At 44.8% G+C, this 15,127-nt stretch overlaps 1 protein-coding gene and 1 long non-coding RNA gene across 2 annotated transcripts in view; one reads left to right on the top strand and one right to left on the bottom strand.

Annotated features, from left to right (window-relative positions):
• The window catches only part of LOC129705407 (putative leucine-rich repeat-containing protein DDB_G0290503), a 558,220-nt gene extending 550,855 nt beyond the window's left edge, over positions 1-7,365 (bottom strand). The window contains exon 1 of the mRNA XM_055648958.1: positions 6,890-7,365. Coding sequence (XP_055504933.1) covers positions 6,890-6,998 — 109 coding nt within the window. The 5' untranslated portion in view covers positions 6,999-7,365. The remainder of the gene's footprint in view (positions 1-6,889) is intronic.
• Positions 1-15,127, top strand: part of LOC129705408 (uncharacterized) — a 130,674-nt gene that overhangs the window by 96,554 nt on the left and 18,993 nt on the right. The window contains exon 3 of the long non-coding RNA XR_008724907.1: positions 624-837. This is a non-coding gene — a long non-coding RNA (uncharacterized LOC129705408). The remainder of the gene's footprint in view (positions 1-623; positions 838-15,127) is intronic.

Genomic DNA, 15,127 nt, shown 5'->3' with positions numbered 1-15,127 from the left:
CACCTGCAAAAGGGCCTGTCCCACTTTTACGACCTCTGCCGAGTTTGCCCTTGAGTCATACTCGCAGCATAGTCGTCACAAGTTCGTAGGAGGTCGTAGGTAGGTCATAGCAGGCCGTGATGCCAGTTATAGGTACTAGTGGCATCAAGTAGGTCGAGGCATTTTTTCTAGCCTGATGAAAAATGACCACAAGTAAAAAAGGTCGTGAATTAGGTCTTGAAAAAGTGGGACAGGCCCTTAAGACTTCTTCAATAACATCACTCAAATTCATTAAGTTAACTGCCTGCAATTACGTATACTGATCCAAGTTATACATCATTTAGATTTGGTTACGTTGTTCCTTCATTGCTGACCGAACATGTTCTGATATCTTTCACAAAACATCGCTCAAAAGAACTGCAGCACTTCAAAAGGCAACCTGTTATCATCGTCAAGGACAATGGTTTAAATGCTGATTTTGACAGAGAAGTCACATTCTGTGGAGAATAAAAACTCAAAATCTTTTCATACATACTGAACTTGTACATGTCAAATTGTATTAGACATTACATAGTAATCATTCATTCACATGTATATTGTTGCAATCAAAAAGAAACCTTACTGACATCTCTACTTCCTTGTAGGGTCCTGACCCGAAATGTCACCTATCCATTTTCTCTGGAGATGCTGCCTGATCTGCTGTATTACTACATCATTGAGTGTCTATCGCAACTTCCTTCGAAGATTGAGGAGATCTGGCATATCGTCAAATACTCTACTGAATGTCTACAACATCTACAGCATTTTGACCAGTTGTAAAACAGCCTGGCTTGGCACCTGACTTGAATGCCCAAAAAGGTAGGAGACTGCAAAAAGTGGTGAACATTTCCCAGCCCATCACAAGTACTGTCCACCCCTACCACACCCCCACCCCTCTTCCTCTATGGAAGGCATCTGCAGGAAGAGCAGCCTCAGAAAGTCAACTATTGTAATTTAGTTTATTTTACTTGTTAAAAGTACTGAACACAAACAACAGATTTATCGATTAGGCCCTTATAATTTAACAACAATACAAATTTGCATGGATTATTGGCTGTTTATTCTGAAATATATGCATGTGTTATATGTTAATATACATTATCACAATCAAATCAAGACTGGAGTGTTTATCTGTTACATGCACCGGATATGAACTGGATCAAATAAATTATTACTTGCTGCAGCTTCACAGGAAACAATGAACCTCTTACTTGCTGTAGCTTTACAGGCATAATAGGTGCAACAACAATAATACATAAAAACGGTTATCCTTTGTAAAGTAGACCACGGTATTGAAAACACCCAAAGTAGGCAGAGTCCATAGTGGTTTAGGCTGTGCAGGTTGTTTTGAGAACCTGGGATGGGAAGAAGCTGCTCTTGAACCTGGAGATAACAGTTTTCAAGCTCCTGTGCCATCTTCCCAATGCTAACAGCTGGACGAGAGTGTGGCCAGGGTGGTATGCAGTAAGCAAGAATATATATTGTTCCAGTTCACATCTGGTGCATATAACAGATAAACACACTTGACAATCTTGATTTCGAAGATTAAAATCTTCAAGATTCAATTACCATAACACACACAATACATTTGAGAATAAACAGTCAGCAACCCATGCAAATCTTTGTTGTGGTCAAATTATACTAGCCTAATAGATAAATCTAATAAAATAAATTAGTGCTACCCAACTTCGTCTTGACCTTCGTAAATGGTGTTTTGTCTAAATTCTCGCTCACTGAAAATATTCAGCCAACCATTATCATTTCTCCCTTTAATAACTCTTACAATAAGAAATCGCATCATACAATAATTTCATACAGAAACAAGGGATACAAATGTTTTAAGTGCCTTACAGATATTATGTCATAAGGTCATATGTGGTAGGAGCAAAATTAGGTCATTCGGCCCATCAAGGGTGCTCCGCCATTCAATCATGGCTAATCTATCTCTCCCTCCTTATCCCATTCTCCTACCTTCTGCCCATAACCCTTGACACCTGTACTAATCAAGACCAGGTTCTTCAAATTTAATTCCTTATCATTTGTTGCACAAATATATATCACACAAGATCTTATTTCCACATACCTCGACTCCATCCAATCCCCCTTGGTCAAATCCCTCCCCACCTATTTCCAAGACATCTCACACAATCTTCGTCTCCTCCATGACCAGTTTTCGAGGTCCCCACTCCCTCATCTTCACCATGGATGTCCAGTCACTCTACACCTCCATCCCCCACCAGGAGGATCTTAAAGCCCTCCGTTTCTTCTTTGACCGCAGAACCAACCAATCCCCGTCTACAAATGCTCTCCTCCGCCTAGCAGAGCTGGTCCTTCCCCTCAACAACCTTTCCTTTGACTCCTCCCATTTCCTCCAAATCCAAGGCGTAGGTATGGGCCCCAGCTCTGACTGCCTCTTTGTAGGGTACGCCAAACAATCCTTGTTCGAGGCGTACCGTGGCCCTATCCTCAAACTCTACCTCCACTACATTGACAACTGCATTGGTGCTACCTCCTGCACCCATGCAGAACTCACTGACTTCATCCATTTCACCACTAACTTCCATCCGGCACTCAAATTCACCTGGACCATTTCCGACATCTCCCTATTGTTTCTAGACCTCACTATCTCCATCGCAGGTAACAGACTACTGACCAACATCTACTACAAACCCACTGACTCCCATGGCTATCTTGATATGATATGATATGCCATTTATTGTCACTATACATGTACAGTGAAACTGAAAGCTGCTCATACTCAGTGCATACATACAATTTAGCACAAAAAACAAGAAACCGAAAAAACAAAAAACAGAAGGGAGATGGGGGGCGGGAATAGGTGCACAAATTCTGCGGCGCTACATACATATATACATATATACAGATGGAAGTCCGTGTTGGGCGGTGTAGTCAGTGCATGTGTGAATTTGAATTTATAGTAGATATAATTCTCGGAAAGCAACTATTCCTGAGTCTGTTTGTCCTGGATTTGATGCACCTATAGCGCCTTCCAGAGGGCAGCAGGTCGAACAGTCCAAACGCAGGATGGGAGCTGTCATTGATGATCTTCTTTGCCCTGCTAAGGCAGCGGGAGGTGTAGATGTCCATCAGGGAGGGGAGAGGGCAGCCAATGATCCTCTCTGCGCTGTCCTGGTTACCGTCTGAAGCCTCTCCCTGTCTGCCATGGTGCAGCTGCCATACCATGCTGTAATGCAGTATGTCAGCAGGCTCTCGATGGACGAGCGGTAGAAGGTCAGCAGCAGGTTAGAGTCCAGGTTGTGCTTCCTGAGGACCCTCAGGAAGTGCAGCCGCTGCTGAGCCTTCTTGATGACCGCTGTCGTGTTGTCCGTCCAGGAGATGTCAGCAGCGATATGGACGCCGAGAAACCGGAAGGTGTTGACCCTCTCCACACACTCGCCGTTGATGTGTAGGGGGGCTAAGTCGGTGCTGTGCCTCCTGAAGTCGACAATGAGCTCTTTTGTTTTCCTGGTGTTCAGAGCCAGATTGTTTTCTGAGCACCAGGTTGTCAACTTCAGGACTTCCTCTCTGTAGGCTGCCTCGTCTCCCTTCGAAATAAGTCCGACCATAGTAGTGTCGTCAGCAAATTTGACGATGCGGTTGTTGTTGTGGGCCGGGCTACAGTCGTAGGTGTAGAGACAGTATAAGAGGGGGCTTAGCACACAGCCCTGTGGGGAACCGGTACTCAACCTGCAAGTGGAGGAGAGGTGGGGGCCGAGTCTCACAGTCTGGGGCCGGTTGGTGAGGAAATCCTTTATCCAGGCACATGTGACAGTGGGGAGGCCGAGAGTGACCAGTTTACCAATGAGAATGTCTGGAATGATTGTATTAAAGGCTGAACTAAAATCCACAAAGAGCACCGGACGTAGCTCTGCCCCTGCTCCAGATGGCTCAGCGCAGAGTGGAGAGCTACAGTAATGGCGTCTTCCGTGGATCTGTTTTGGCGATAGGCGAATTGGTGGGGGTCGAAGTCTGGTGGTAGATAGTCCTTGATGTGCTGGAGGACCAACCTCTTGAAGCACTTCGTGATTACCGGAGTGAGGGCCACAGGACGGTAGTCATTAAGGCTGGTGATGGTAGACTTCTTCGGCACAGGGACGATTGTGGCTGATTTTAGGCAGGACGGAATAACTGCCTGGGCCAGGGAGAGGTTGAAAATTCTGGTGAAGATGGCAGTGAGCTGGTGGGCGCACGCTTTGAGCACCTTACCAGGGACTCCATCTGGGCCGGTAGCCTTCTTGGGGTTCACTGCCAGGAGCACCCGTCTGACATCGTGTTCCCTGACAGTGAGTGGAGTAGTACAGGAGCTAGGTGAGGGTGGAAACAGGGCTGTAGCAGGTGAGTGCTGCTGTTGTGATGTTTCAAAGCGGGAGAAGAAGCAATTTAGCTTTTCTGCCAGCAGCGCACTCAGGTCTTCTGACTTTGTGGTACAGCCTCTGTAGTTGGTAATGTCTTGTATGCCCCGCCATACCTCCCGTGTATTATTGCGGGACTCTATGCTCCTCTTATGGTCCGCCTTGGCTTTTTTAATACCACTTTTCAGATCGGCTCGAGCAGCCCTGTACAGAACTCTGTCACCTGACCTGAAGGCAGCATCGCGGGCTCTGAGGAGTGTGCGGACCTGGCTGGACATCCAGGGTTTCTGGTTTGGGAAAACCCGTATGTTTTTGTCTACAGTCACATTTCCGATGCAGAACTTGATATAGTCCAGCACCGATTCTGTGAGAGTTTCCAGATTACACTTCTTCCCACCCTGCTTCCTGTAAGGACTCCATCCACTACTCCCAATTCCTCTGTCTACGCCGCATCTGCACCCAGGATGAGGCGTTCCAAACCAGAGCATCGGAGATGTACTCATTCTTTAGGGAACGGGGGTTCCCCTCTTTGACTATAGATGAGGCTTTCACTAGGGTCTTCTCTATATCCCGTAGCTCCGCTCTCACTCCCCATCCCCCTACTCGTAACAAGGACAGAGTCCTCCTTGTCCTCACCTTCCACCCTATCAGCCGTCACATACAACAGATAATCCTCCGACAGTTTTGCCACCTCCAACAGGATCCCACTACTGGCCACATCTTCCCATCTCCTCCCCTTTCTGCAGAGACTGCTCCCTCCGAAACTCCCTGGTCAATTTGTCCCTTCCCACCCAAACCACCACCTCCCCTGGTACTTTCCCTTGCATCCGCAGGAAATGCTACACTTGTCGCTTCACCTCCCCCCTCGTCTCCATCAAAGGACCCAAGCAGTCTTTCCAGGTGAGGCACAGGTTCATCTGCACCTCCTCCAACCTCATCTATTGCATCCGCTGTTCTAGGTGTCAACTGCTCTACATCTGTGAGACCAAGCGCAGGCCAACCTGATCTCTCAGTGGCTCAGCACTTGAACTCCCCTTCCCATTCTGAATCCGACCTTTATGTCCTGGGCCTCCTCCATGGCCAGAGTGAGTCCCACTGCAAATTGGAGGAGCAGCATCTCATATTTCGTTGGGTAGATTACACCCCTGCGGTATGAACATTGACTTCTTCAATTTCAGGTAGTCGCTGCTTTCTCCTTCCTCCCTCCTCCCCTTCCCAGCTCTCCCACAGCTTACTGTCTCCGCCTCTTCCTTTCTTCTTCCCGCACATCACCCCCACATAGAAACATAGAAACATAGAAATTAGGTGCAGGAGTAGGCCATTCGGCCCTTCGAGCCTGCACCGCCATTCAATATGATCATGGCTGATCATCCAACTCAGTATCCCGTACCTGCCTTCTCTCCATACCCCCTGATCCCCTTAGCCACAAGGGCCACATCTGACTCCCTCTTAAATATAGCCAATGAACTGGCCTCAACTACCCTCTGTGGCAGGGAGTTCCAGAGATTCACCACTCTCTGTGTGAAAAAAGTTATTCTCATCTCGGTTTTAAAGGATTTCCCCCTTATCCTTAAGCTGTGACCCCTTGTCCCGGACTTCCCTAACATTGGGAACAATCTTCCTGCATCTAGCCTGTCCAACCCCTTAAGAATTTTGTAAATTTCTATAATCTCAATCTCAATCTCAATCTCCTAAATTCTAGAGAGTATAAACCAAGTCTATCCAGTCTTTCTTCATAAGACAGTCCTGACATCCCAGGAATCAGTCTGATGAAAGGGTCTCGACCAGAAACGTCACCTATTCTTTCGCTCCATAGATGCTGCCTCACCCGCTGAGTTCCTCCAGCAATTTTGTCTATCCCAAAGGAAACTTCTTGGAGGTCATCACGTCTTTACGATTGCTCTGCAGCTGGCCCATTGTATAAAGTAAAAATGCCCTTATTATGAAAATAATGCTTCACCAAGTTTATAAATAGGTAATAGTTCCGGTAGATATCCGCTATTCTATTTGTATAATCATGAAATAATTTGTTATGTTTAGGAAGAAAATTTATTTATAATACGAATCAAGTCCTTTGATTTCAGATTAACAGTTAATCAACAAATAACACAAATCAGAAGATAGACACAAAATGCTGGAGTAACTCAGCGGGTCAGGCAGCATCAGGCAGCATCAAAGATTATAGAGGAGCTCTCCTGTATAATCTTTGGGCAGCATCTCTGGAGAAAAGGGAGAGGTGACGTTTCGGGTCGAGACTGCCAATAGACCGCATGAAGAAGGGTCTCGACCCGAAGCATTACCTATTTCCTTCTCACCAGAGATGCTCTCTAGACCCACGGAGTTACTCCAGCATTTTGTGTCTACCCTCGGTGTAATCCAGCATCAGCAGTTCCTCCCTACACATAAATCAGAACATTGTTTTTACAAACGGTTTACTCGTATACAGTTTACCGTTGTATGCCGTTTTTTGTATTTTCCGTTTTTTATTGCTGTCTCACCTGTACCGAGAAGGCCAGGAGATGCTCCAGTTCTCCCGCTTTGGCCTTCTTCAACTCCCGCCTCAGCATCTCTGCCCCACCGCCGGTTGACGTTCACACTATGGGACATGACACCACTTCTCTCACACAGTCCGGGCTGTGGGATTTAACAGCGACGTCCAAAACTTTGAGGAGACCGTTTTGACGGAAGGGCTTGCGGTAATAAGCGAGCCGCTGTGTGAAAGGCATCAACTCCGCTCAAACTGCAGTTTGTGTTTGCCTCTGCAACCTGTCGACGCCATTTCACGCCTCGCCATTGGCCGCCGCTGAAGCCCGGGCGACCATGGCCGGCGCGATGACGTCGGTGGGAGGGACGCACCCTGACTGACGCGTCCCCCGGCGAACCAGGAGCGGGTACTGGAAAGGACGCATCCAATCATGAGCGAGGGGAGGCGGGACCAAGCGCTCGCTGGGCAACAGAAGCGTCTCCTTCACTTGGCCGTTTGGAAAGGAGGAGGAGTAGTAGCTCTTAAGGCATATAGTACAGGGGTTATTTGTGACTTCACTGTAAATGTACATCAGTCATTTTTGATTGGTAAGGGGTATCTTATCGTGCTGCTGCAATTTCCTAAATAGAATAGAATTTCTTGAGATAGGAAATGGAATTTAGAAGGATGAGAGGAAATCTAAACATATGAATTTACTAGACTAAGTGGGACCCGTTGGGTCCCAGCATCACACGTGAGGGCTGGTCACCAACGCAATATTCCACCTCTCCACCAATTCCAATATTGCTCGCCAGTGGGTGGGGGGCTTTCTGTTGCGCTAGAATGTATGTAAGGAAGCTGGCGAAGGTGAAGCCCATTCTCGAGCGGCAGCATTTTGAGACAGTAATCCATGCCTTTATTACATCTAGGCTGGATTACTGTGACGCGCTCTATTTTGGTGAAGCTCGTTCTTCACTGGCTCGTCTCCAGTTGGTTCAGAATGCTGCTGCTCGCCTTTTAACAGGGACTCGAAAGAGGGAGCACATATCGCCAATTCTGGCCTCCCTACACTGGCTCCCGGTGCACTTTCGAGTTCATTTTAAGATACTGTTATTTGTTTTTAAATCTCTGAATGGGCTCGCCCCGCCTTACCTCTCTGAGCTGCTCCACCAATACGCTCCTGCCCGGTCCCTCAGGTCAGCTGGTCAGCTGCTCCTGGAGGTACCGAGGTCTAGTCGGAGGCTCAGAGGGGATAGAGCCTTCTCTGTTGCTGCTCCGGCACTCTGGAACACCCTGCCGTTGCACATCAGACAGGCCCCCTCACAGTCCATCTTCAAATCCAGTGTTAAAACACATTTGTACTCCCTGGCTTTTGACCATGCCTGAGGCTTTGCTTCTGTTTTTGGTGTTTTTGATGTTTCTTTATTTTACATGTCTTTTCCTACTATTTCTTTTGATTGTTATTTTTGGTGTGTATTAACTTTTTTGTCAATGATTAGTGATGTACAGCACTTTGTTGCAGCTATGTTTGTTTTTAAAGTGCTCTATAAATAAAATTATTAATTATTATTAATTATCAATTATTAATATTAATTAATTAATTAGTATGGGTGTTGTGGCCTGAAGGTACTGGTTTCCAGAGGGCTAGTATAGACATTGTGGGCTGAATGGATTCTTGGGCTGGCAGCCGACTGTTGCAACGATTTTAAAAGCCAAGCCAAGGCAACCAAAATTCATTTTGTGAACACAAACTTGTTAAAAAGGCAAGGCAAACATTGGGCAGCAGCCACCCGACAACCAAAATTCATTTTGTGAACACAAACTTGTTAAAAAGGCGAGGCATCTTATTCACAGGCATAAGATGCTTCAATGATAGAATGTTAAGAGGATCTGATGCGATGCTAATAGAGGTTAGGTGATTTGTATTTTGTCATTTTTGCAATTGTCCTTTGTGTGTCTTTTTGTTTGGTCTGTATGTGTATTTTGTTATGTCAATAAATGTTGTTCAAAAAAAAAGGGGAGCAAACAATTGGGCAGCAGCCACCCGACAACAAAAATTCATTTTGTGAACACAAACTTGTTAATAAGGTGAGGCAAACAATTGGGCAGCAGGCACCTTACAGCCGCATCGAGGGGACTCACTGTGGAGTAGACGTGCGTTCAGTGTTATTCGCAGCTCAGAGAGCCATGACCCTCTCGCTTCCTGGGTCTGGCAGAGACTGAGTGAGGGACTACACTTTCAGGTTTTATAGTCCCTCCCACCTGCCGCCAGCGGGGGCAGCAGAGAGAATGGGGATTTTTTAAAAAACATTTATATCTCTCTGATTTTTCATCGATGGGAAAAATCCTCCAGTCCCGGAAGGCGGAGGAGGGCTCTGAGTGAGGTGGCCAAAAATGACGCCCACAGGTGGTGGCGTTCTCTCGGAAATCGCACCACAGTGGGCCAAATGCAGTCAAGATCAGACTTTTAGTAATACAGAATTAAGGATTTGGACACGCTTGAGGCTGGAAACATGTTCCCGATGTTGGGGGAATCACAGGGGCCACAGTTTAAGAATAAGTGGTAAGCCATTTACTTTTTCACACAGAGGGTTGTGAATCTGTGGAATTCTCTGCCTCAGAAGGCAGTGGAGGCCAATTCTCTGGATGCTTTCAAGAGAGAGTGAGATAGAGCTCTTACAGATAGCAGAGTCAGGGGATATGGCGAGAAGGCAGGAACGGTATACTGATTGTGGATGATCAGCCATGATCATGTTGATAGGCAATGCAGGCTCGAAGGGTCGAATGGCCTACTCCTGCACCTATTGTCTATTATCAATTGTTGGGTGACGGTTTGGGAAAACTGTAATTGGACAAGATACCAAAGAAACATCACTGGAACGATGGATGAAAGAGTCTCCTTATTTACTGCATCACTTTGATTCCATGTATAAACCAATGACCAGAAAAATGAATTGGAGCAGCCATATCTATATTACTAAAAGTCTGATCTTAACCACTTCCTGTTGTTCTGTATATTGATTTTTTTTTAAATGTTGCCACTTATGGCTGTGATTTTTGGCCATCTTACTCATAGTCCCCCTCCGCTGTACAGGACAAGAGGATTTTTCCTATCGATGAAAAATAAGAGTTATTAGTGTTTAAAAAATGTTGAGATTCTCTCTCCTGAAGGCCACGCCCCTTCCGGAGGGACTATAAAACCACGAAGTGTTGAGTGCCTCAGTCAGTCTCTGCAAGATGGGGGGAGCGAGAGGGTCACGTTTCTCAGTCTGAGCTGTGAATACAACTGAACACATGTCTACTAAACTGTGAGTAGTTTTACTGACCTATCAGTGCCCTTAATGTGTTTTGAAAATATAGTTTGGAAATGTTAAAGCTGTGTTGTCTTTGTTTTGGAAATGCTAAAGCTGTGTTGCTTTTGGCCTTGGCAAGATTGGGCAAATCAGGTGCCGCTCTTTTAACTATTTAATGTTACGGATTTTAACAAATTTTAAAAGATCTTTCTCATTGTGTGCTTGTCTTCCAGAATCTATTTCCTTTGATGAACAAAATGAAACTAGCTTGTTTTTAATCATGTGTAGGTTTATTATTGTCAGTAATAGCAAAGTACAATGAAAAACTTTGTTTTGCATGCAGTCCAAACAGATGAGATACACTGTAAGTAGATACATTCAGTTCAAACTCAAGTATGATAAATAGAGGGAGTAGGAAGATACAGAGTGCAGAATATAGTTCTCAGCATTGTAGCGCATCAGTCCCTTAGTAAAAGTCCAATGTCCTCAATGGGGTAGAAGTGAATTCAACAGTGCCCTTGCTTATGGAAGGACTGTCCTTCTTGACTGTCACATCAACGTGGTTGGTCCACGACAGATCATTGGTAATATTATTGCCAAGGAAAATGTTTCCAACAATTTCCATATCTGCACCATTGGTGCTGGTTGGGGTATGTATTCCCGAAGTCACTAACAAGCCCTCAGGTACGTTGAACAATCCCTGTTCCTGACGTACACTGGCCCTATCCCCAAACCCTATCTCCATTACATTGATGACTGTATTGGTGCTACCTCTTGCAACCATGAAGAACTCATAGACTTCATCAACTTCACCACCAATTTTCATCCTGCACTCAAATTTACTTGACCATTTCCAACACCTCCCTCCCATTTCTGAATCTCACAGTCTCTATCACAGGAAATATATTGACTGATGTCTATTCCAAGCCCACTGACTCCCACAGCTATCTTGACTACCATTCTTCCCACCCTGCTCCCTGCAAAGACTCTATCCCCTACTCCCAATTTCTCTATCTACGCTGCATCTGTGCCAAGATGAGGTGTCCCATACTAGAACATCCGAGATGTCTTCATTCTTTAGGGAACCCCTCTCCCATCATAGATGAGGCACTCGCTCATGTCTCCTCAGTACCCCGCAGCTCTGCCCTTGCTCCCCCTCTCCCTAGTCGCAACAGAGTCAGAGTCCCCCTAGTCCTTAACTTCCACCCCATAATCCCTCGAATACAACCAATAATCTTCCGAAATTTCCGCCACCTCCAACGGGATCCCATCACTAACCACATTTTCCCATCTCCACCCCTTTCCGCCTACCGCAGAGACCATTCCCTCTGCAACTCCCTGGTTAACCCATCCCAAACCACCCCCTCCCCTGGTACCTTCCCCTGCAATCGCAGAAGATGCAACTCCTGTCGCTATACCTCCTCCCTCGACTCTGTCCAGGGACCCTGACAGTCCTTTCAGATTAGGCAGGTTAGGCACCTTCTCCAACGTCATCTACTGTGTCCGTTGTTCAAGATGTGGACTCTTATACATCGGCGAGACCAAACCTAGACATTTCACAGAACATCTTCGCTCAGCCCGCCTGAACTTACCTGATCTCCCGGGTGTTGGACTCTTCATTTCTCCTTCCCATTCCTCCACAGACCTTTCGGTCCTCGGTCTCCTCCATTATCAGCGTGAGGCTAAACGCAAATTGGAGGAACAGCATCTGATATTTTGCTTGAGCAGTTTACAGCCCAATATTGATTTCTCTCACTTCAGGTAGCCCCGGCATTTCCTCTCTCTCTCTCTCTCGCTCTCTATCCCTCCCCCACACAAGTCGCACTAGCTTCTCAATTTCACCCGACAAACATCTAACATTGGCATGTTTCCTTTATCATCATTACTTTTTTGCATATCTTTCATTGATTGTTCTTATCTCTCCACATCACCGTCTATATCTCTCGCTTCCCTGATCTCTGACCAGTCTGAAGAAGGGTCGTGACCTGAAACGTCACCCATTCCTCCTCTCCAGTCCTGTCCTGCTGAGTTCCTCCAGGTTTTTGTGACTAGCTCCTTCATCTTGCTGACTTCGAGGGAGAGGTTATTGGCCTGACACCATAACGTTCTCTATCTCCTTCGTGTTCTTTGTCTCTGTCATTTGATAAAACAAACATTGCTCAGACTTCAGATTTTGTTTGAATGCTTTATGTTTTTGAGATGTTTACAGTTACACATCTTGGCGAGTTCTGAATTGGTTTGAAGGCAGTAACATGCCTTGGTTCAGCTCACACAATGTTCTGTCCTTGCATAACTGGGCAGGCTGCAGAATGTGGCCTAGCTATCGCTGAAATCTTTTTTATTTATTTCAAAATTTGAATTTAAATTTTGTAATTCAGATAACCAACCATTTCTCTTTGTTAGAATTTGCTAGTTCAAGTTCAACTTCATCCACCTGTAATATTAATTCATGGTTGCTTGCTGAACTGCTCAGTATTTCAAACATTCCTTTTTATTTCAAATCTCCAACTAGCACTGTGTTCTCCATTTCACAGTTGCAGTATTTTGTTATTTTTTTACCTGCCTCTTCCTAATACTTGTCAAGGATAGGCCGAGTCAGTCACAGCAGGAATTGCAACCACAGATGAAATATTCTCTCCAGCCAGGAAAATGTCAAAACTGCACCATCATCTCTTGTAGAGGGGCGGATGCCAACCACCAACTACCACCCAATGCCTTTGTTCACTATCCTCGATTTTACATATGTCCAGTTATATCAACTATGGTTAATAAATATACATTTTAATTTCTTAGGATTGCAAGTTAATTGTTTCAGCTTGACAACCTTGATTCACTTTCCTCACTTTAACCTTCCCATCCCTTCAGTTTAAAACATTTTTGTTTTCTCATTTGTCCTTTACTAATAGAGGTTCATTGACCTGAAATGTTATTTCTCTCTCCATAGTTCTGCCTGTACTGCTTAGTATCCCCATCAATGCCTGTTCCTTCGTTTCAGTTTTCCAGTATCTACGATGTTTTGCTTTTCAATTAAGTTCATAGAAGTCACTCTTAGAGATGGCTTCACTGATAGGTTATGTCTTGAAATTGAGTAAGATTAGGAGAATGCAGGGAAAGGAGTTAGAGAAGGGAGGAGGAGGGTGAGAAAGACTCATAGCAAAAGGTGACAACTGCCCAGGGGGCAGTTTTACTCCCTCAAATATAGGAGGTAAAATGTTTCACCAAAGAACTTGTGCCAGAAACCTTGTAACTGTTGCACCCCTAATTTCAACTTGGATCTCTGGCAAGCTGATTGTTTCTCTTTCACGCATTTAACATCTGCAGGTCTGCTCCTGAAATACAAGCATCATCCTACATTTTCTACAAGAAATCACTAACAAATGAAACAAACCTCAAACACAATTCTCCATTTACAGAGATGAGATCTGACCGCTTGCCATCAAAAGTGGCTTGCCCTTTCTCTGACACTAGCAATCATATTGAAGCAGTAATACAAGTTTTCAGAAAATGCACATTATAATCCAAACTTATGAACTCAATCATGATCTAATGCAGATGAAAATGGATGAAAATTCCATCCTCTTTGTGCCCATAAGTTTCCATCACTGTAGACAGAGCGTGGACTGTCTGATGATAGCATCAAGCACATCTTCACATCTTTCTCTGCTCTTTTGTGCGATGCCTCCACTAAGCAATCACTTTGATGTAGTGTCCATTTTATGGCTATTCTGGGCTGCGCGCCATTATGCGATCTCTGCCTTTTCACTGTTTGGACAGTACTCTTTGCATTTGTCCTCTGGTGTATTTCTTTGTTTGAAATTTGTTTTAGAACAAAAAATCCAAAGATCCTCCACAAATATTTGCTTTAGAAGACCTCCAGCTTGTGAGTTCTTTATATAAAAAGCTTCAGTGTTTGACATACAACAAGTCAGTAAACGTGTCCCTGTTGAAGATACTTAGCTTTTTCTATGGTGCTACCTGCTCTGATGTCCAGATGTTCAACATGGATAAGGAAACCTTCTCTCTGTTGCTATCTTATTTCTCTGGTAGATTAACTAATTCATCTCTTCTTGAGATGGTGAAGGGATTGGTATTTCTCTTCTGATTCATTATCAATGGTTCAGTTCTTTCATTTCTCACCCTTTGAGCCATCTCAGCCAATCCATCAGTCTAGTCTGCATGACTTTCTGATGGTTTGAAAGGAGACTGAAGTCTGCCTCACTGCCCATATTATTTAACCTTGCAGCTAACCTTGCATACAGAGTTCTGTATAGGAGTTTTATGATGTTCTTCTGGGAGATTTTAATATGAACAGGGGATTTTTCAGAAAAATTCAAAATGAAGTCTGGAAAGTTGACATTAGGTATTCCCTTCAGCCTGACATAGAAACATAGACATAGAATTTAGGTGCAGGAGTAGGCCATTCGGCCCTTCGAGCCTGCACCGCCATTCAATATGATCATGGCTGATCATCCAACTCAGTATCCCGTACCTGCCTTCTCTCCATACCCTCTGATCCCCTTGGCCATAAGGGCCACATCTAACTCCCTCTTAAATATAGCCAATGAACTGGCCTCAACTACCCTCTGTGGCAGAGAGTTCCAGAGATTCACCACTCTCTGTGTGAAAAAAAGTTCTCCTCATCTCGGTTTTAAAGGAGAACTTTTTTCACCTTTTAAAGATATGTCTGAGGGTGAGGATTCAGCCAATGTAGCTTTTCCTTCACTTGAAATGAACTTATTCTTTCCAGAAACCATTGTTGTAGCTAATATTTTTATGATGATAACTATGCTAAAGATAGGATGCCATCAGAAACTATTCACAGTTAGTGTATTTCCCAGAATCTCTTTCTGGAGAAGCTGGACAAAGATACCAATGATCTATTCTCCTGCTGTTTCTTGCCTGAAGGTACATCTTGTTGAAGATCGTGTCTGATTCTTCCTCCTCAGCTTTCACATCTCCAAGCAGATCCCATCATCGCC

Source organism: Leucoraja erinacea, chromosome 17, assembly GCF_028641065.1.
Source record: "Leucoraja erinacea ecotype New England chromosome 17, Leri_hhj_1, whole genome shotgun sequence".
NCBI lineage: Eukaryota > Metazoa > Chordata > Chondrichthyes > Rajiformes > Rajidae > Leucoraja > Leucoraja erinaceus.
This window is presented reverse-complemented; position numbering and strand designations above follow the sequence as displayed.